Source organism: Electrona antarctica, assembly GCF_951216825.1.
Source record: "Electrona antarctica genome assembly, contig: scaffold_460, whole genome shotgun sequence".
Classification (NCBI taxonomy): Eukaryota; Metazoa; Chordata; class Actinopteri; order Myctophiformes; family Myctophidae; genus Electrona; species Electrona antarctica.
Window position 1 is genome coordinate 31,913 of NW_027638127.1, and position 21,667 is coordinate 53,579.

The window sequence follows — 21,667 nt, forward strand, 5'->3', positions numbered from 1 at the left end:
TTTTGCTGCTTTTGTAATTTTCCTCAAGTCCATTTCGAATTCCGGACTTTTCTATGTTGCATTACAGGTATATCCGGAGCATTTCTATATTGCAGTATTGATACTTTTACTTAAAGTTCAAAATGTGTGCGTACGGCTGCCCCATGGCGGTGTGCAGCAGCAGCAGCTATAGAAGCAGCACAAGGGCCCCACTTGGAAGCACTTAGGGGCCCCGGGCGCTGTGGGGTTGCCCGTGGGGTTAATGCAGCCAGCGCTGGCGGGGCTGACGGATGGCCGGGAAGCCCAGATAAATCAGAGGCTCTGCCAGGAACGGAACGGAGCAGGAGCGGAGGGCGGCATGGGAGGAGGAGGAGGAGGAGGGAGGGAGGGACGGAGGAGAGAGGAGAGGGGAGAGGAGAGGAGAGGAGAGGAGAGGAGAGGAGAGGAGAGGAGAGGAGAGGAGAGGAGAGGAGAGGAGAGGAGAGGTGAGGTGGGACCCTCTGGAGGCCAACAGACCCTTCCATGGGAGGAGGAGGAGGGAGGGACGGAGGAGAGAGGAGAGGAGAGGAGAGGAGAGGAGAGGAGAGGTGGGACCCTCTGGAGGCCAACAGACCCTTCCATGGGAGGAGGAGGAGGGAGGGACGGAGGAGAGAGGAGAGGAGAGGAGAGGAGAGGTGAGGTGGGACCCTCTGGAGGCCAACAGACCCTTCCAGTTCTCTTCTGAAAGACTCTTGAAATAGTAAAGACCCCCGGCCCCCCCCCTCTCTTCAAAGTACACACGCACGCACGCACACACTCCTCCTTCATGACTATAGACCTCCACCCCTCTCTCGCTACCCAGGGACCCCCGGCCTTTTCCAGCTCACAATTACAGAAGACATTAAACGAGAGTGGAGTGGGGGGTGTGTGTGTGTGCGGGGGGGGGGGGTGGATGGAGAAGGGGAGAGAGGGATAGGGAATGAAGGATAGAGAGAGAAAAGAGGACAAGGCTATAGCAGGGCTGATTAATTAAGGGTTCCTTTCTGGCTGCAGAATAGATGAAGTTTCAGGATCAATTAATTAGCGCGCTCGCCTCCACACGTCAATGGCTCTAATAGCCTGCTCTCATTTGTAACTTTTATTACCCCCGCCGCTCCGCCGAGCCTCTCGGCCAATCAGGCGCGGCCGCAGAGAGGGCGCCACGTGGCCATTAGCTGGCTGCCTTGGAGACCCCGCCCCACCCCCCCCCCCCCTCCCCCCCACTCACTTTGCATGCCGATTCAACTGATATATCATCTATTATGCAAACGGCACAACGCACATGCATTGTGTTTGCGTTGTGTTTGGTTTCTTTCGTTTTTTTTTTATTTGACGGGATAATTGTTATTCGTTGCAAGTAAAGAACTTGCATAACATGCCCTTAAACGGAAAACATGAACAAACAATTATGTTGCAGATTGTTTTAATACCAGGCTGCTTTGCTTTACATTTAGTTGTATGGAGTCTGGATTTGTAATCAAAACAGAGCGGGGTATTTTCTTAATCACAATTTTTTGTTTTGGGGGCGTGTCCCAGATATAAATGGCATTAAATGAGACCACTTGAGAACAATTTTTAATTAATTACAGGTCAGCTCCATATATGGAGATCTAAGGGTGGCAGCGGGGGCAGTGTCTTGAGTGTTTGATTAGGGCCCAGGTAGGGTCGGGCCTTCATTTTCGGGCCTGTTGAGAACTTTTGCCGGCTGCCGGGCGCGGTTGCGTAACTATTGCAATAACTTTGGGGCGGGCCCGTCTAGAGTTTGAATGGACAGGTATCAGTCAAAAGGGGGACATCGAAGAGGAAGGACGAATGGGAAAGGATCAACATATGGAATGTCAGAACAGGTCAGATCCATATATGGAGATCTAAGGGTTTGATGTTTGAGGTCAGATGTAGAGTTATATATGCATATATGCAGATATAGGTGATGATCCAGTCTTCTCCTATCCAGGGTTTGAGGAGGTCTGTGTTGTGATCTTCATATATGGAGACGGCCATATATGGAGACGGCCATATATGGAGACGGCCATATATGGAGCATGTCACGAGGCGTGAGGGACTGACGGCCATATATGGTGGTGTGACTAACGGAGCGACGAAATCACAGGTTTTCATAGTAATCTGCGACCTGTGGTCGCGAAAAAATGCATATATACATACACAATAGACCTGTACGTACATGTAGTTACGTACATGTAGTTACGTACATACACATATGCACATTTTCTCTTGCTGCAGTTTGGCCTTATTTAGCATGAAATGCAGGGATCAAGGCTATAGCTCCCTACCCCGCTGCTCTATATGTGTCTGTTGATAAGATTAAAGAGAAGAGATGAAAGCAGAGAGAGCGAGGAGAGAGAGAGAGGAGAGAGAGAAAGGAGAGATGCTTGAATGTCTTTGCAGAGTTACAAGGGGATTAAGGGTTGCTCTAATTGGCTCGCCGGGCATTCATTCATCATCCGACTTTTTCATCCAGATTAGAGAGATTGTTCTCGTTGCGCGGGTCAGACGTGCATCCCACAGCTGCTCCAAACAGACTTTTTTCTTCTCCCTTCTTAACACTGTTCTGAAAGCACGGGGAGCTGTGCTTGATCCGGTTGTCACCCACATTACCCTGAAGCACATACAGTTGGAGGCCATCGATATTGTCCTTTTCTTTTTGCTGAGGTTTGCGTGATCGGCGCAAAAGGACAGTTAACCCATTTTGGGCGGGAACCCCTTTTGGTGTTTTAAACATTGTTATAATTTGGCTATTGAAAAATAGCAGATCTACAAGCTCATAGCGCGCCACCGAGTGGCGCGCTACGAGCTTGTAGGCCTGCTATTTTTGAAAAATCGTGAAAATATTTATTTCAGAAAACTGGAGGATTTAGAAGGATTTTTTTTAAATTTTGAGGTCAGGCCTAAATGGGTCAAATGATAAGGGACAAATCGGTGGCACCCAACTGTACAGTACCTGAGGATTGGCAGATAAGGAGAACATTCTCACTTCAATTACCTGTATTTGTCACACGTCATACTGTACCTGTATTTGTCACAATACATTTAAACTGTGAAAAATAATTTGAAAGATCTGACTCGCGTATCTTGATCACATGACTCCAGAGGTAACGTGTACCGATTGTGTGAGGTTTGGAGAAAATGGAGTAGTAGCAGAAGGTGTGTTTTTGAAAGAAATTTGATTGTTCGAACTTCGGCTCAAAAGTTATATGCTAACGTGTGAAGCAGCCTGTTATAGCGCCAGGTTCTTTAGCCTACTGGGAGTGTGCGTGCAAACTTTAACGCCGATTGGTGCAGCGATGCCCGGAGTTAGCTGCTCACAGACAGACAGACAGACAGACAGACAGACAGACTCACTCACTCACTCACTCACTCACTCACTCACTCACTCACTCACTCACTCACTCACTCACTCACTCTCAGACAGACCGGAGCAACAACACAATCCTCGCCCCCTAATAAGTGAATAGTTTGAGCTTTGCCACTAGTGTTTAAGGATGCTTGAAGGTGTTTTATACTCTTATAGATGATAAACATCTCTTCTAAACATCTGTGTGCTTGTAAAAGCTGTAGTGTCCTTGGCATTGTTCAATGCACAGGCTCTGTCTGACCCCAGACAGGCTGGTCGGGGGCGGGCGGGGGAGTATTAGCATTTTTCCGAGCTTATTTTCTTTTATCTGGCCAGAGGTTTGTATGCAATATATAAAAAATATATGAATATATGAATTAAACAGTTTTTTTTGGCCTACTTCTATAGCTCAACTAGTTTTGTTTCACTCACATGCATGCCGTTCTACATCACAGTGGTGCAAGGCCTTGGGGCCACACAGTGTTGTCTGCTTGTCAAGCCACGTTGGCCTGGTTTTTTGGGGCTTGTTTTGGAAGTGCAGTCGCTTATTTGGGCTTGCTTCTGAACTTTAACAGCTTTAACCCTATATACTATCGACAAGCTCATAACGTGTCACATAACCTTTCCAGATGGAAGTCCACGAACAAAGAACATATTCATTTTGGGGGTACTTGACATGAAAATGTTTGAGAAGCACTGGTTTAACCCATTTTGACCTGAGATCAGATTCTAAAAATGTTTCTATGTCAGTCCTTCTTCGATTTAAAAAAAATAGCAGACCTACAAGCTCATAGCGCGCCACTCGGTGGCGCGCTATGAGCTTGTAGATCTGCTATTTTTCAATAGCTAAAGCATAACATAATGCTAACACCAAAAGGGGTTCCCGCCCAAAATGGGTTAAGCAACATCAGGAAGGAGGCCCAAATAAGGAACTACACTTTAGAAACAACTTCCAATACTTAGCAGCGAATTTGCAAGGAAACATGCCAGTGGCATGCCAAGCCAAGTGGCAACACTGCAAGCGAGCAGCCAACGTGGGTTTTCCCAGGAGGCTGGACAATGTGACTATTGGTTTGTATATTCATTTAGGGTGAATGACGAATCCAACAAAATAATAGAATATAGTTGATGGATTATATATCATCAATTTGGGATCCTTGGCACGAAACCACTGCTGTATAGTACCGTTTTGGTCAAGTATACACACATTTGTGTGGATGTTTCTCTGGCAGAGACAGAATTGACTGTTCCGCTACACCAACCCTATAGCACAGTGGTTCGTGTCAAGGACCCCCAAAAATAAATGTATTAGGCCACGGACCCCCCATTTGAAAACCTATGCCAGTGACCCCGATAAGGGAGGACTTTTACGGCTCTAGCAGTTTTTCCGAATCATATTGATTTCATGGACCCCCAGTTTCACACGCATTATGCTACGGACCCCTGATTTAATTTATATTTCTGGTACCCCAATTTATATTCTAAAGCCACTGTTAATTTAACTCTGAGAGTGTACAAATGGAACCAAATGGACCCGTTCCATTTGTACACTCTCTGAGTTACAGACACATAAGGGTCCATTTGTTTCCTAAATATCTCTAGCTAGGTACCCCCTGGAACTCCCTCAAGTACCCCTAGGGGTCCCCGGACCCCACTTTGGGAACCCATGCTATAGCATATCCTCTGGGACACTCCGGGACACTCCGGTCAATCAAGAATAAGGTTTAAGTGGTTTTAACAAACCTTTGTCTTTATACCCATTAGTGTTTGTCTTGTTTTTATTGCACGTGGAGTTTAGTTAACGCCACAGACAAAACCGAGTTAGTCAAAGTGATTTGGTGTAGAGCGGAGACGAGGAGGGGGCCAAGTAAAGTATAGACCCCTGGGTGACCCCCGGCGTCAACAAAGTATATAGGGTTTAAGTGGTAACTGCGTGGAAGTGTCAGGGGCCAAAACGCAACTGTACTTTTGAGACCACGCGCAGTCACTTGGGACCCACATTCATGTCGGGATCACGCCTGGAAACAGCCGGCCAACCACTGTTTACTACAGTGATATAGAGTATACATTGACCATGCATCATCAGTTGTCTCAGACACACACAGTATGCCATTATTGTTGAGCAGAAACCTTGTATCTCCACATTTGAACATTTCAAGAACATTACGCAAAAGCAGTGCAAATAGCCAATCTACAAGCTCTCAACACGTCACATCACCACACGTGAGCTTGTAGATGCGCTATTTGACCTATTTCTGAACATTTAAAAAAAACTGGTTACCCTTATTTTCAATCAATTACACACCCCATGAATCCTTGGATTCATGAAGATTCTTTGTTGTTGTTTTTGTCGCATTCTTAAGCCAATAACTTGATGAGCGAAGAGTCTCCATTGTGTCTTATAGTGACCAATGACCCGGTCATCAAATTATTATTATTAACTCTCCGTGAATTCAAAGCTTCACGTGTGTGTAATTACAGGGATTGTGACATAGGTTTTCTGAACTCAATTGTGCCCAAAAAAACCCTGAACTTTTAACATTCAGTAGATTTTCTGTGGTCTGGGGTTTTGTGTGTGCTCTGATTTTCCTGTGGAGTGTGATGTAAGAGCCAGCAAATCCCATATATGACAATGGGATTTGTTTTCACCGTTTTGCCTGTTTTCATTGCAGCTCAAAAGCCAGTCAGCCAGCCAGCCAGCCAGCCAGCCAGCCAGTCAGTCAGTCAGTCAGTCAGTCAGTCAGTCAGTCAGTCAGTCAGTCAGTCAGTCAGTCAGTCAGTCAGTCAGTCAGTCAGTCAGCCAGCCAGTCAGTCAGTCAGTCAGTCAGTCAGTCAGTCAGCCAGCCAGCCAGCCAGCCAGCCAGGCTCTTCTTCAGGCACTGCAACCAAGTTCCCCAGGAGATAATCGTCAGCCCCCGACAGCCAGCAGTACGGTGATGTGTATAATCTTCTGCTATGCCGCCCGCCGCTAAGCTAATGCCGAGGCCCCGGCGTGTTTTAACTAGCGGTGTGGCAGAGAGCTGCGGTTTAAGCGTTCACCACCCCGCCCGTCCGTCCGTTCGTTTTCAGATGCACCAGACGTTAACTCCCACGCAAGTTTGAGCTTGTCAACACCGGAGGAGAGGCCGTTGAAAAATGAGCCATGTGTTGGAATGATGAAGCTGGCTGACATTTAGGAGGCGTGTGCATTATTGTTTTGTTGGTTTTCACTGCGTTGTTTTTTTTTTTTTTTTTTTTGTCTCACCAGGTCTCAAATATATTTTGAAAACTTTGTTTTTGTTTTTTATCAGTGGTGGAAAAAGTACTCAAATGTTTTACTGAAGTATCAATATATGTTTCAAGTAAAAATCCGGAATTCAAAATGTACTTGAATAAAAGTGCAAAGGAATTGGCATCAAAATGTACTTAAAGTACCAAAACGTAAAAGTACTCATTATGCATAATGTCACATACAAGCTCACAATGCCTCGCATCGCGACGCATTGTGAGCTTGTAGATCTGCTATTCTCTGTGAACGTTTCGCCCCTATAGAGCAGAGCTGGGGTTAAAGTGTCACATGTATTTTAGGAGGTTAAACGCAGCGAGCGCTGAGGAGAGCGTTAATGCTGCAGGCTTTTGTGTTCGACAGGGTGAGAGAGGTGTTAAGTGATCTCTCTCTCTCTCTCTCTCTCTCTCTCTCTCTCTCTCTCTCTCTCTCTCTCTCTCTCTCTCTCTCTCTCGTGTGGGAAAGCCTGCTATGCTTCCTCCAGGATCAGGAGGGTAAATTCTAAATTCCCTCTCCCTGACTGCTTGGCTCATTTCAGGCCAAGCGGTGAGGGAATGAGGCCGTTTTTCTCCCCGTGAATCACATTAGCTTTACTTTTTCTCCCTTCTTTCTGTCTTTCCTTCTCTCACTTTCATTTCTCTCTCTATCACTCTCTCTCTCTCTCTCTCTCTCTCTCTCTCTCTTCTCTCTCTCTCTCTCTCTCTCTCTCTCTCTCTCTCTCTCGCTCTCTCTCTCTCGCTCACATTTTCTTGGCCTCAGATTAGGGTCAAGAGTTTAGTGGGGGAAAACATTTGGTATCGGTGGCACGGGCCCAGAGTCTCGCCATGCACACGAGCACACACGAGCACACACACACACACGCACACGCACACATATTACAGAGCGCATTAACCTGCGCACTCTCTCTCCCTCTCTCTCCAAATGTCTCCATTACTGCTCGGTATAACAACACAGTCTGCTAGCAGGGTCCAACTGCCAGCCAGCCAGCCAGCAATAAAAGAAGCACAGTGGGGGAACAAACCGAGCGCTGGCCAGCTAGCTGGCCTCTGTTTTTCCTTCTATTTATTACATTTTTTTTTCTCTCTCTCTCTCTCCATCGATTGAAGAGAAAGAGAGAGCGAGAGAAAGGGCAGAGAGAGAGAGAGAGATAGGCCGTCTCGTTCTCCTCAGAAGACGATCTGAGCTGAAAATATACTATAACCCATGTAGGCCTGTCCTCAAAATTTAAAAAAAATCTTCTAAATGTTCTGAAATAAATATTTTCACGATTTTTCAAAAATAGCAGACCTACAAGCTCGTAGCGCGCCACTCGGTGGCGCGCTATGAGCTTGTAGGTCTGCTATTTTTCAATAGCTAAATTATAACATAATGTTTGAAACACCAAAAGGGGTTCCCACCCAAAATGGGATAAGCGCCACCGCCTGCCGCGCGTCGTCGCTCGGTCCGTCAATCAATGACACGCTATCTACTCACTTTCACTGTGCGTGCGTGTGCCTGTGTGTGCGTGTGTGTGTGTACGTGTACGTGACGCTTATCTGTGGCTCGATAAGTCACAGCCTTCACAACAACACAACACACCGCACCGCCTTATACGCTGTTGGCCTGAATATAAGACTATGTTGTTTTTTTTCCCCAATGGAAATATCCTAAAAAACGGGGTCGTATTATAATCGGGGGGGGGGGGGGGGGAATAGACTATATGACATTCAATGTTCTTTTTCCACAAATGAGTCTTGAAAAATGGGGGTTGTCTTGTATTCGCGACAGTATATTATGGTCTCTGTCGGGTGGAAACCTCATATGTCCAAAGCTGTTACTGTACTTTTCAGGATTCAAATTAAAAAGTATTCTGCTATTTGTGATGCTTTTATGTGACACATGCATTAGTATGATCAAGTAGGACGTTAACCCATTTTGGGTGGGAACCCCTTTTGGTGTTAGCATTATGTTATGCTTTAGCTATTGAAAAATAGCAGATCTACAAGCTCATAGCGCGGCACCGAGTGCCGCGCTATGAACTTGTAGGTCTGCTATTTTTGAAAAATCGAGGAACGACTGACATAGAAACATAGCTTTTTCAGAAAACTGTCATGACGTAGAATACATTTTTAGAATCTGATCTCAGGTCAAAATGGGTTAATTTACGATAAAACACCAAAGGTATAGAATATGGAGCTAAGATGTTTCTGTATGCCCAACAGCGAGGATAGACACTTCATACTGTGGTGTATAGGGCCTGTGTTGTTAACACCCTGAGTGACATAAACGGAGGTCTCCGTCCTATCAAATAGTAACGCTCGACGCTCAGGACGGAGATTAATAAAAGGACGGAACTTTATTGATATCAAAATCGAGCGCAACGCTCCACAGGCTGGGAGCGCCTGCTGGGTAACATTCAATGTCATTTCCGGTTGGGACGTCATCCAAAATGTCCCCCCCCCCATTTTAGTGGATGAGACCGAAAATCGTAAAAAGTGAATAACTCTTGATCTACAAATCGGGGGTTTTCAACTGATTGTGTGAACCAGGGACCACCACCTTGACTAAGAATCAACCTGGGGACCAACTGTTGTGTTGCAATGGGATATGGGCTAAGATTAGTGCTTTCGCAACACTTGCTAGTATGGAATGCATCCCACGTCTATACTGTTTCTCAAACGATGGTCCACACAGACTTAACATACAGTACTTGATATACAGTACTGACACATGTGGCCCTATCTTGGGCGTGCCTTACCCTTTATCCCTAAACTTTTTTTTCCTCCATATTTTACTATCTTGAAAAATATTTTAAAATAGTTCAACTAGCCGATCTACATCCACACATTATGATCTTGTAGATCGGCTATTTTAACTATTTAAATAATAGTAATAATAGTAATAGTACTATATATTATAGTAAAAATGGCAAATACGTGCAAGATATAGCACATGATGACATGATTATATGGGCACATTTCCTAATAATGATGACTCAATCAGGCAAGCTGGTACACTTAAGGTGGCCTTACACTAGCCGATTCTTTTCAATCTGAAATCTGATAGCACCACACACTACAGGATAATCGGAGCGGGGCAGAGCAAATATCAAACATGCTTGATGTTGATCGGGTCGATCCCGATCGCGCCCCGAGCAGATCGATTGAGTCGGGCACCCCCCGAGCGTCAAAAAATGCCCGATTATCGGCTAGTGTAAGGCCACCTTTACCCTTCTTGAGATTCTAACTGCCTTTTCGGTGGAATTTCTTAACCTCAGACTTCCCAGTATTTCTGATAACATGGACGCACTTCCACGGAACAGTGTACAGAAGTATAGTGCACCGTTCCATGGAAGAAAATACAAAATCTTCACTTTGCTACATTACTAAATGGTCAGGGACCACATGGAATAACTTCACGGACCACCAGTGGTCCACGGACCACCTGTTGAAAACCCCTGCTCTAAATCAATCCGTCCAATTCTAATCAAATATTATGTTTTAGACGGGCCATCGCGGTCCCGTCGCTATAGTCACGTTAGAATTAATCATACCTCCCGTTGTTGTTTATTGCCTCGGGGGTGTTTTGGCTACATCTAGCTACTTCAGCTACATCCAAGATGGCACCTGGTGCACCTTGAAATGTTGCTGCAAATCACTGGGCGTCCTGATTTAATGGTCCTAAATTTAATACCCCAGGGTGTTTGTGGTGTTAACCACATGTCAAGGGGTCCCCCAGCTAAATTATAGTGGAACCAAATGGACCCTTATGGGTCTGTAACTCAGAGAGTGTACAAATCCAAATGGGTCCATTTGGTTCCATTTGTACAATCTGAGTTAAAATAGCATTCATTTTACAATATAAATTGTGGGTCCCAGAGATAGGAATGCCATTAAATGGGGGTCCTCAGTGGACTAATGCATGTCAAACTGGGGGGTCCTTGAAAGTAAACGGGTTGAAAATGGACATTTTTGATGTAATGACACCTTTACCCACTGTCGACCTGACATGCATGGGTCAGGAGGATGTATTAAAACACATGCAATATGGAGATACAAGGTTTCTGCCCGACAGCAACGTGTACACACAGTATATTAATAGTTGCATTAATCGTAGGGGGGGACTCTTAATCCATTTAGGCCTGACGTTGAAATAAAAAAAAAGTCTTCTGAAAGAATATATATTCAAAGATTTGTGCCGCATTTTTACGATTTTTCCAAAAATAGCAGGAGCTTGTAGATCTGCTATTTTTCAATAGCTAAAGTATAACATAATGCTTAAAACACCAAAAGGGGTTCCCGTCCAGAATGGGTCTTAAAGCAAGTGGTATAAATATGTGAATGTTCCGTCTATGACAAACTGATGACCTCAAAACGCAGCGTGTCTCTGCGTTGCATGGAAGCTGATTCACACTATAAGCTGTGTGAGGACATCACTATGGAGACAAAACACCCCCCCACCCATCGCTCTCTCTCTCTCTGTGTGTGTGTGTGTGTGTGTGTGTGTCTCTCTCGTTCTCTTTCCGCTGGGCTCTCCAAGGGCAGCTCATTCATGAGATGTCAAGTGTCTGGTGTGCGAGAAGGAGAGAGAGAGAGAGAGAGCGAGGCAGGCAAACGTGGAGGTCTGTCACCTTGAGAGAGAGAGAGAGAGAGAGAGACACCGTCGCTATAGCGATGTAATCTCCCCCTCCCTCCCGCCCTCTCCTCATGTTTAATCATGAGGGGAGGCGGCCCATTGTTGATTGCGGCGGCGTCCGCGCATCTCATTAAGGGGACTCACCTTTCCAAGCAAATTACAGCGCAGTGGGGGCGGTGGTCACGTACGCACGCGGCGGCAGCTAGCTCCCCAGGCGCTAACGGCGGCAGCCGGAGCACGGCACTAGGCGCCCGTCCGTACATATACGTACGTTTTGTCCCGGGCTACCGCTCGCTGCTGAAGTGGCACGCCGATTTGTTTGGGTCTTAAGTGCGCCGATAACCTTTGTTAGCCCCGCGCTGCGTTTTATAGCGCCTTGTCTTTTGTTGGCTGCATGCGCGGCACGAACTGATATGCATACCTGGGTAGGATAATACACTCTGTATGTTAACGAGACGCGGAGGGGAAAAGATTCTTTTAGCTTTTTTCCCCCCCTAGCAACAATGATGACCTTTAGCGGTAGGCCCCAGCGAGGAGGTCACCTGGCGAAGGTTTGCTTTTTTATTTTTCAAAAATAGCAGACCTACAAGCTCGTAGCGCGCCACTCGGTGGCGCGCTATGAGCTTGTAGATCTGCTATTTTTCAATAGCTAAAGCATAACATAATGCTAACACCAAAAGGGGTTCCCGCCCAAAATGGAGGGGAAGAGATTCTTTTTTCCCCCCCTAGCAACAATGATGACCTTTAGCGGTAGGCCCCAGCGAGGAGGTCACCTGGCGAAGGTTTGCTTTGCTTTATTTTGGAAGTAAGCTCTTTAACCACATGGGGGCGACTATTCACCGGAAATAGCAGATCTACAAGCTCACAGCGCCTCCGGGAGCCTGTACTGTAGATAGTACTATTTTCGCTGGAGAACAACGCACTTAAATAAAAAACACTTGTTATTAATTTGATTGGATCTACAAAGCTTGTCGAAATCCTAAGTAAATTAAATGCTATTTTATGCTATTTTTGAAAAATGTTCATTCAAATTCCTGTAGATGTAGTTAAGCAGTGCATACCCAGTAAAATCCTCTGTTATTTAAAATGTATTAATTGGATACATTTTTTGTTAAATTAATGTTTTTTTTACATGAATTGTCTATGTGATGCTATAGGCTCCACAGTCACAGTTTTCCCCCCATGCTGATCTTGCTGATGTCACCCCCCCCCCCCTCCTCCTTATTCATCACCCAGTTTATCCCAGTGTCTCGTCACTTCATCTGTCTCGTTCACATTCTCCCCTGTTCTCCATTCATCTCTCTATCCTGTCTTTACACTGTCCTTCCCCTCCGTCTAAGACCATCAACCATCTCTCTCTCTCTCTCTCTCTCTCTCTCTCTCTCTCTCTCTCTCTCTCTCTCTCTCCATCTCTCTCTCTCTCTCTCTGTCTAGGATATCGTCTCTTTGTCGGGTGGAAACCTCCTTTGTTACTTTTCAGGATTCCTATTCAAACATGCAAATTCAAATGCAAGCTCAAAACGTGTCACTTCGTGCCATGTTCCGAGCTTGCGGATCTGCTCATTCTGTCCGACGCTGTAGTATGATCAAGTAGGCCAGTAGGGCCTTCATTCAGCTGTAGTATGATCAAGTAGGCCAGTAGGGCCTTCATTCAGCTGTAGTATGATCAAGTAGGCCAGTAGGGCCTTCATTCAGCTGTAGTATGATCAAGTAGGCCAATAGGGCCTTCATTCAGCTGTAGTATGATCAAGTAGGCCAGTAGGGCCTTCATTCAGCTGTAGTATGATCAAGTAGGCCAGTAGGGCCTTCATTCAGCTGTAGTATGATCAAGTAGGCCAGTAGGGCCTTCATTCAGCTGTAGTATGATCAAGTAGGCCAGTAGGGCCTTCATTCAGCTGTAGTATGATCAAGTAGGCCAGTAGGGCCTTCATTCAGCTGTAGTATGATCAAGTAGGCCAGTAGGGCCTTCATTCAGCTGTAGTATGATCAAGTAGGCCAGTAGGGCCTTCATTCAGCTGTAGTATGATCAAGTAGGCCAGTAGGGCCTTCATTCAGCTGTAGTATGATCAAGTAGGCCAGTAGGGCCTTCATGCTGTAGTATGATCAAGTAGGCCAGTAGGGCCTTCATTCAGCTGTAGTATGATCAAGTAGGCCAGTAGGGCCTTCATTCAGCTGTAGTATGATCAAGTAGGCCAGTAGGGCCTTCATGTAGTATGATCAAGTAGGCCAGTAGGGCCTTCATTCAGCTGTAGTATGATCAAGTAGGCCAGTAGGGCCTTCATGTAGTATGATCAAGTAGGCCAGTAGGGCCTTCATGTAGTATGATCAAGTAGGCCAGTAGGGCCTTCATGTAGTATGATCAAGTAGGCCAGTAGGGCCTTCATGTAGTATGATCAAGTAGGCCAGTAGGGCCTTCATTCAGCTGTAGTATGATCAAGTAGGCCAGTAGGGCCTTCATGTAGTATGATCAAGTAGGCCAGTAGGGCCTTCATGTAGTATGATCAAGTAGGCCAGTAGGGCCTTCATGTAGTATGATCAAGTAGGCCAGTAGGGCCTTCATTCAGCTGTAGTATGATCAAGTAGGCCAGTAGGGCCTTCATTCAGCTGTAGTATGATCAAGTAGGCCAGTAGGGCCTTCATTCAGCTGTAGTATGATCAAGTAGGCCAGTAGGGCCTTCATTCAGCTGTAGTATGATCAAGTAGGCCAGTAGGGCCTTCATTCAGCTGTAGTATGATCAAGTAGGCCAGTAGGGCCTTCATTCAGCTGTAGTATGATCAAGTAGGCCAGTAGGGCCTTCATTCAGCTGTAGTATGATCAAGTAGGCCAGTAGGGCCTTCATTCAGCTGTAGTATGATCAAGTAGGCCAGTAGGGCCTTCATTCAGCTGTAGTATGATCAAGTAGGCCAGTAGGGCCTTCATTCAGCTGTAGTATGATCAAGTAGGCCAGTAGGGCCTTCATTCAGCTGTAGTATGATCAAGTAGGCCAGTAGGGCCTTCATTCAGCTGTAGTATGATCAAGTAGGCCAGTAGGGCCTTCATTCAGCTGTAGTATGATCAAGTAGGCCAGTAGGGCCTTCATTCGTTCAACAAAAAGAGAGAAAAAAACCTCCACAAAAAGTTAGAATGTGGAGATAAGAGTAGGTAGTAGTGGTAGAGGGGGGGGGGTGATCCGCGACGGGCTGCCGTGTGCTGCTAGCGCGCTAATGCTAATGCGGCGCCTCTGCATGCTTGTCATGTCCGTCGGGCCTGCTTAGCGTTTAGCAGCGCCGTGGGCTCTGGTTGGCTGGGCCCGTATGTCACTCAAACGGACCCTAAAACCTGCTGGTGCTCTCGGCTCCGGCGCGGCGGCGGCGCCGCCAGCCCAGCCAGCCGTGGCGCTGCGCCCGTAGAATTATGAAAATTCCGTCCATGCTCGTTTGGCCTCAATTGAATTTATTGGCAAGCGTCTGGGCTCACAGTGAAGCGCATGCACAGGTCGCGCACGCACAGTCGCTCGCACACAAGCACAGTCGCACACAAGCACAGTCGCACACAAGCGCAGCCGCTCACACACGCACGCACCGTGACGCACGCACGCATGCACGCATGCACAGTCAGTGACTCGGTTTTGGAGTGAGAATTGGTTTGCGTATGTAGGACTGTCTGTGTCATCTGTATAATGCAGAACCCTGTCACTTCCGACCACTGGGTTTCATTGTGCGTTTCATTGTGTTATACGACGACAATCGATAAAACCGTTTTATTTATATTTTTGTTGTTGTTGAAAAATATGGGTTAGCAGCAGCAGTGTTCAATTTAGTCTAAATTACATTGCTTTCAGCCCTCCACGATCTGAAGTAATAGTTCCCCCATTGTTTATACCGTTGCTCTAGGCAACGCAACGCCAGCTGGACTGATCCACACAAACGTAGGGCAGAGTGATGCTTGTTACCGGTTGCCTTACCCGTTGGGGTGTTGTGGATTACACTGACACTGCTCCGGTTGCCTCTTGTAGACAATCACTGCTCTGAATGCCTCTTGTAGACAATCACAATGTGTGGTTGGAACTCTAGCTGCGTTGTGTAAACGTATGTGTGTGTGTGTGTGTGTGCGTGCGTGCACTGTGTGTGCGTGTGTACCCATGCCACCCAGGCGTTGGTTGTCATCACGCCCGGCTCTACAGTTTATGGCGAGCTATTTTCTTCACAGGATATCCATCTATTCTGCCATTCTCTCATCTGTTATCACTTTCTAACAAGCTTCATCCACGTGAATAAAAACTGCATCCTTTTTCTGGAGGGCGAACAATTCTGTGAAAATAGCCGATCTTACCGGAAAAGGAGTGGGCCTAGGATCTATGTGTCAATGGTTCTAAACCGTTTGAGGCCACAACCCCCAAAAATAATCCTTTTTGAACTGGGGAGGGAGGTGGTCATGTTTGAATGTGCCGTCGAACACAAAAACAACAAGCCCGCGTTTATCCGACGGTTGGAATGCGACCGAGCTTGTTCGGTCGGCTTTCGCCGCTTCCCTACAACTTGCTACCCGACGCGACAGCGTACCCACCACCCCTTCAACAGCAGATCTTCCACAACGGATGCTTTCCAACACATACCGCCGTCGACGTCGGTGCGGCGAAGAGCCACCTTAACAACAAAGTAGCAAAGCACGCACATCCAACGTTTTAAATGCAAGGTGCGGGGAAGGAGCAAACATGGGTGGGCACACTGGGTCATGCTCTGAAGGTTTAAGGCTTTATTACCACCGTATAGCATGACGTTTGGAGCCTGTACAGTATTGTGGCTCTTCCTCAGGGCCTTGTAATGAAGAGTAGATGTAGAGTGGTGGGACGGGTCTCTGCATGTCAGCTAGACTGGTCTGTCTGGTGTTTGTACAGTACTGTCTGTCTGTCTGTCTGCCTGTTTGTCTGCCTGTCTGTCTGTCTGTCTGTCTGTCTGTCTGTCTGTCTGTCTGTCTGTCTGTCTGTCTGTCTGTCTGTCTGTCTGTCTGTCTGTCTGCCTGCCTGCCTGCCTGCCTGCCTGCCTGCCTGCCTGCCTGCCTGTCTGTCTGTCTGTCTGTCTGTCTGTCTAAAGCCACCCACAGACAGGTGTATAGGTCTCCATGGTGACCTAATCCCCACCAATCCCAGTGTCTTACATCAGTATGATGTCATCACATCACTAGTTTCAATTGCTCTCTCCCAGCTCATTATGCACACAATTGTGTGCGTGAGAGAGAGAGAGAGAAACGATTTGTGTGCATTACAAATACACGAGAATCTCTCGGATTTACAGCGCACATGCATGTGGCTGTGTGTGCACGTTAAATGTCAGAGTGTGTGTGTGCGTGTGTGCGTGCTGTCCTGGCCAGCAGTAATGAATCCAGTGGTGTTGTTGGCATGAGCGGGGCCATGCTATTAACCTCTCTGCCAGCTAGACTGATCTCACCCCCGTCCGTCCGTCTGTCCGACTGCTCCTAATGATGCACACACACACACACACACACACACACACACACACACACACACACACACACACACACACACACACACACACACACACACACACACACACACACGCACGCACGCGCACGCCTCTCCTGTCTAATCAGGTTTCCATTCGAGGTGAAGCGCACATTTCACACAGACTCCGTTCAGGGTGTGAAAACATTCCCCCTGTTCAGCAGACAGTCAGAGTTACACTTCAAACCGTGTCCCGCGTTACTATTAATGAGCTGCATCATGTCTACCAGCTTATGCACGCACGCACGCACACACACACACACACACACACGCTCTCACTCTCTACCCCTCCCTAACTCCCTCCCTCCGCCTCTCCTATGTCCAAATAAACCGTTTTTATTATTATTTTAAAAACACATTTTCCAAAAAAATATATAGAAAATAGCCAAACTACAAGCTTATACAATTCTAGTTTCACTCATTATTTCTTGAGAGCGTGCTGTGCTTTGATGTGACGTGGTCATCATAACATAACCTATTACATCATACATAAATCACTGCCAACTTCCACACACTATTATCACCCCCCCCCCCTCCCCCCCAGTGCAACCCCGGGGGGACCTTTAACCCATTTAGATCTGACGTCGAAATAAAAAAAAAATCTTCTAAATCCTGTTTCTGTATCGGTGGTGCTCAATATCTCATGTCAAGGACCCCAAAAATTATATGTAATTGGCCACCGACCCCCATCTGAAAATATGTTGTTCCAGGGACCCCCCAGAAGCAAAGATTTGAGTTAAAATCTTTCGCTGTGAAATTTTTGGCCACATTTTTCACGATTTTCAAAAAAAATAGCAGACCTACAAGCTCATAGCGCGGCACTCGGTGCCGCGCTATGAGCTTGTAGATCTGCTATTTTTCAATAGCTAAAGTATAACATAATGCTTAAAACACAAAAAGGGGTTCCCGTCCAGAATGTGTTAAATGGTCATTTTATACTTTGGCTGTGTGCCGTCGGTATCTAGCGTCCACAGAGAACAACACCTTTTGAGCTGAGGAGCGCTTTGGATACCTCTAAAGTTTGTCCAAAACATTTTCAGGATTCAAATAAAAAACTAGCAAATCTAGCACATGCTCAAATGCGCCGCGTTTCGAGCTCACGCACACACTTCAAATCAGTGGCCTGTGGGCGTGCGTGCAGTGTTACCCGCCCAACGGGCCGATTAAAATTCACAACGCGACACGATGGGATAAAAATATGGCATGAGGGAAAGTGCTGTCATAATTGTCACATCGACACACTCGCGCTTGTAAATGTTGTTAAATGGACAGCCATGGGAATTGGCTTGTGCTCGTCTCCTGTACTTGAGCCTGCGTGTGTGTGGGGGTGGGTGCGTGCGTGTGTGTGCGTGTGTGTGTGTGCATGTGCGTGAATGCGTGCATGTGTGTGTGAATTGGCTTGTGAGTACTTGAGCATGTGAACATTATTGTTGCAGTCATGTGTCCAAAACTGTTGTACTTTTTCAGGACTCAAATAAAAAAAATCGCAGATCCACAAGCTCAAAACGTGTCGCGGTGCGACACGTTTTGAGCTTGTAGATCTGCTATTTTTGTGACCCCTTCGTATGAAGAAGTAAGGCATTAAACAAGTAAAAAAAAAAGAAATATGGAAATAAGAGGTTTCTGCTCGACAGCAACGATATCTATATGCATGTCTGTCGGCGTACGTGCGCGTACGTGCGTCCGTGAAGTGTGTGTGATGCGTGTGTGTGTGTGTGTGCGTGCGTGACAGAGAGAAGTTCCCAGACTCCACAGGAGACCCGTGGAGGGTGCAAAGCAGCACCTGGTGCACACTCTGCAGTCATAACAGATGACACTCTGGGATTAAAAACTCTACATTTGTGTCGGCGCCAAAGCTCTTCACGCGTGCTTCCTTCTTCTCCCCCCGAAGCCCCCCCCACCCCCACCATAACGCTCCCATAAGCATCACGTAATACCCTGGCAATGCTTTTTAGCATGGCTTGTAATCGGCTGCAAGTTCCTTAGCGATCAGTCGTGCGTGCGTGCGTGCGTGCGTGCGTGCGTGCGTGCGTGCGTGCATGCGTGTGTGTGTGTGTGTGTACTTATAACTATACTTGTGAATGCCACAAGAATAGCATTTGAGAAATACAGTAGTAGACATTGTGAGGACCATTTTCCTGGTCCTCAGAAATGGTTTAATGGTGTATATATATATATATATATATATATATATATATATATATATGATCAAGTAGGGCGTTCATTTACGAATTAACAAATATGTCCTCACAAGCATGGTAATTCAACCTGTGTGTGTGCTTGTGTGCACGATGGGGCCAGTCAGTGTGGTAACACTCTCCCAGCCCTCCTCCATCTGCGTGCTGGCTTGCCAAGGGGGATAATGACGGGGCGTTTGGCAACCGACAGGACGTAAAGTTGGAGACGCCGTCGTGTGAGTTCATTAGAAGGGGGGAGGGGGGGGGGGGGGAGGAGGGGGTTTGGCTAAATGAAGCGCCATTCATCATCTCTAACTGGGGAATGGGACTATGGCTCGAAGAATGGATGGATGGTGGGCTTTCTGTTTGTGTGTGTGTATGCGTGCGCTTTCCCAGCATTCCACAGAGGCTGTGTGCGTGTGTGTGTGTGTGTGTGTGTGTGTGTTGTTTGAAGCTGACTCAGCTCCGACGTGATTGGCCCGTTACGTCACTGGAACCCAGATGTGATAGGCTGTCGGTGTCACACCTATAACAGATGTTTGGTGCGAGTTCAACTGAACTGCCAGGAAGTTCAACTGAAGGGAAATCTGATCTGAGATCTCTCTCTCTCTCTCTCTCTCTCTCTCTCTCTCTCTCTTTCTCTTTCTCTCTCTCTCTCTCTCTCACTCTCTCTCTCTCTTCCTCTCTCGCGTGCGCTAAAAAAAAATTCCGATTTCACAATGCTTTAATGTCATGATAAAATATGTTTTCCTTTGTGAAAGCATACAGCCTACTATACAGCCTAAAACCAGATTACGTATATACAGAGACAACACGTGGATAACCTACATCCTATAACAATACGTGAATGACAAGCAATGACGTTTAACCTGTGACTTTGTTTATCCAGATGTGCTTGGCTCTTCTCTATTGGCCACCGTCTGTCTGTCCCTCATCAGGAGGGACTCTCAGGCAGGGACGTGCACACATAGATATCAAAGGGGGCTTCAGCCCCTGCCCTTTTACCCGTCTGTAAAACAACTGCCCTTTCCAGGCCACGAATGCAGCGTTTACTATGGTGAAAGAAATGCAAATGCCTTCCTCTCCTTTCCATGCCATACCGGAAGGCAGCATTCAGGAGAATTGTTTTTTTTTCCCGAAGTCTCCTGAACTAATTTGTTTTGAAATCCATGCCGTACGCCGCATCTCCAGTAGATAAAGAGTGCAGTGTTGCGCCCTGAAAATAGCTGATCTACAAGCTCTCAACGCGTCGCAGCGTGACGCGTTGTGAGCTTGTAGATCTGCTATTTTCGCTATTTTGGGCCAAAAGTGCCCTCTTATGGGATTTCAGCCCCTGCCCCTTTAACACTCTCTGCACGTGCCTGCTCTAATAATAATGTAGTAGAATTGTTATTTTGCCTGTCATCTCTCCTTTGGTATACCAACATCAGTACAGCACAGATTGTGGACAAAATCTTATCTGAACGACAACAAAATATTCAAAGTTTATGATCTGAGAGGCTAAATGTGGCGTGCACAGACATTTATAGGGGCAGGTGCTCAAGTGAAAAAGGGCACACACGGTCAGTTGCCTTAATAGTGTGAGATTTATAGATTTTGGGGCATAAATAATATATTAGAAGCTTTTTTTTGAGTGGTGTAAACCACTCCTACAACTGGCTTTTTTGTGCAGAAAAAATTAGCATGGTTGCTATGTTCACCCTGTTGTAATGACGTAATGAAATCACACCCGGGTGAACAGGGTGAACATAGCAACCATGCTCATTTTTTCTGCACAAACAAAGCCAGGTAATGAAATCACACCCGGGTGTGATTTCATTACGTCAGACATGATTTCATTACGTCAGACAGACCTTACACCACTCAGTTCACACGGGTGTGATTTTTTTATCAACAATTGATCAATGTCATTATGTCACCATGGTCCACATACAGTACTGTAGGCCTACACTGTACAAAAATAATACGTTTTTTTTTAATTGTTTTTTTTATGGGCACATTGCTGTCTTGAGGGCAAGGGCACCCCCTAGTGTCTATCTGTGCACGCCACTGCGTCCGTGGCTCGAATGCCCAATAAATACTGGACCTTGACATGAAAAGGCTTTGAAAAGCACGGCCTAAGCGCTTTGTGATTGGTTGTTTTTTGACAGGTGGGGCCGTACAGCCAGCAGCAGGGGATGGCCAGTTACAGCCAATCCCAGCAGGGGACACCCCCGTACTTCAGCCCCCCTCAACAGACCCCGCCTCCAGGACCCTCGCAGACCCCCTACCTGCAGCCCCGACCCCCACCCCAACAGGTAGACGCACACACACACACACACGCACGCTCATGCCCCATCCGGGTCACGACGGCGCCAATGTTCCCGCGTCTCAGGGAATTCCCTATGGCTCGGGGGAGATATCAGACTTGTATTAGACTTATATGCTGAAGATATATATATATAGTACAGGGGTGTATACACATAGCAGTACAGGTGTATAAAGTATTAATTCTCATGTAAAACATCTGCTGGGTTTTTATCCGTTTCAAATAAATGCAGTCTGCTTTTACATGCGGTTATATTACTCAATATTTCATTGAAGAGGAGATTGGTGTGTGTGTGTGTGTGTGTGTGTGTGTGTGTGTGTGTGTGTGTGTGTGTGTGTGCGTGTGCGTGTGTGTGTGCGCGTGCACGCGTGTTTCCCATTATGCAGTTTTTCCCTCTCCTTAGTTCACATTATGTTGAAGTATTATTCATGAAGGGTATTTATAGATCTGACT

The 21,667-nt window shown here is 46.5% G+C and overlaps 1 protein-coding gene across 1 annotated transcript in view; it reads left to right on the forward strand.

Moving 5' to 3' along the window:
• The window catches only part of LOC306918377 (AT-rich interactive domain-containing protein 1B-like), a gene marked incomplete at its 3' end in the record, with an annotated part of 21,703 nt that extends 500 nt beyond the window's left edge, over nucleotides 1-21,203 (forward strand). Inside the window, exon 2 of the mRNA XM_079531275.1 lies at nucleotides 21,057-21,203. Coding sequence (XP_079387401.1) covers nucleotides 21,057-21,203 — 147 coding nt within the window. The remainder of the gene's footprint in view (nucleotides 1-21,056) is intronic.
• Nucleotides 21,204-21,667: the final 464 nt, after the last annotated feature.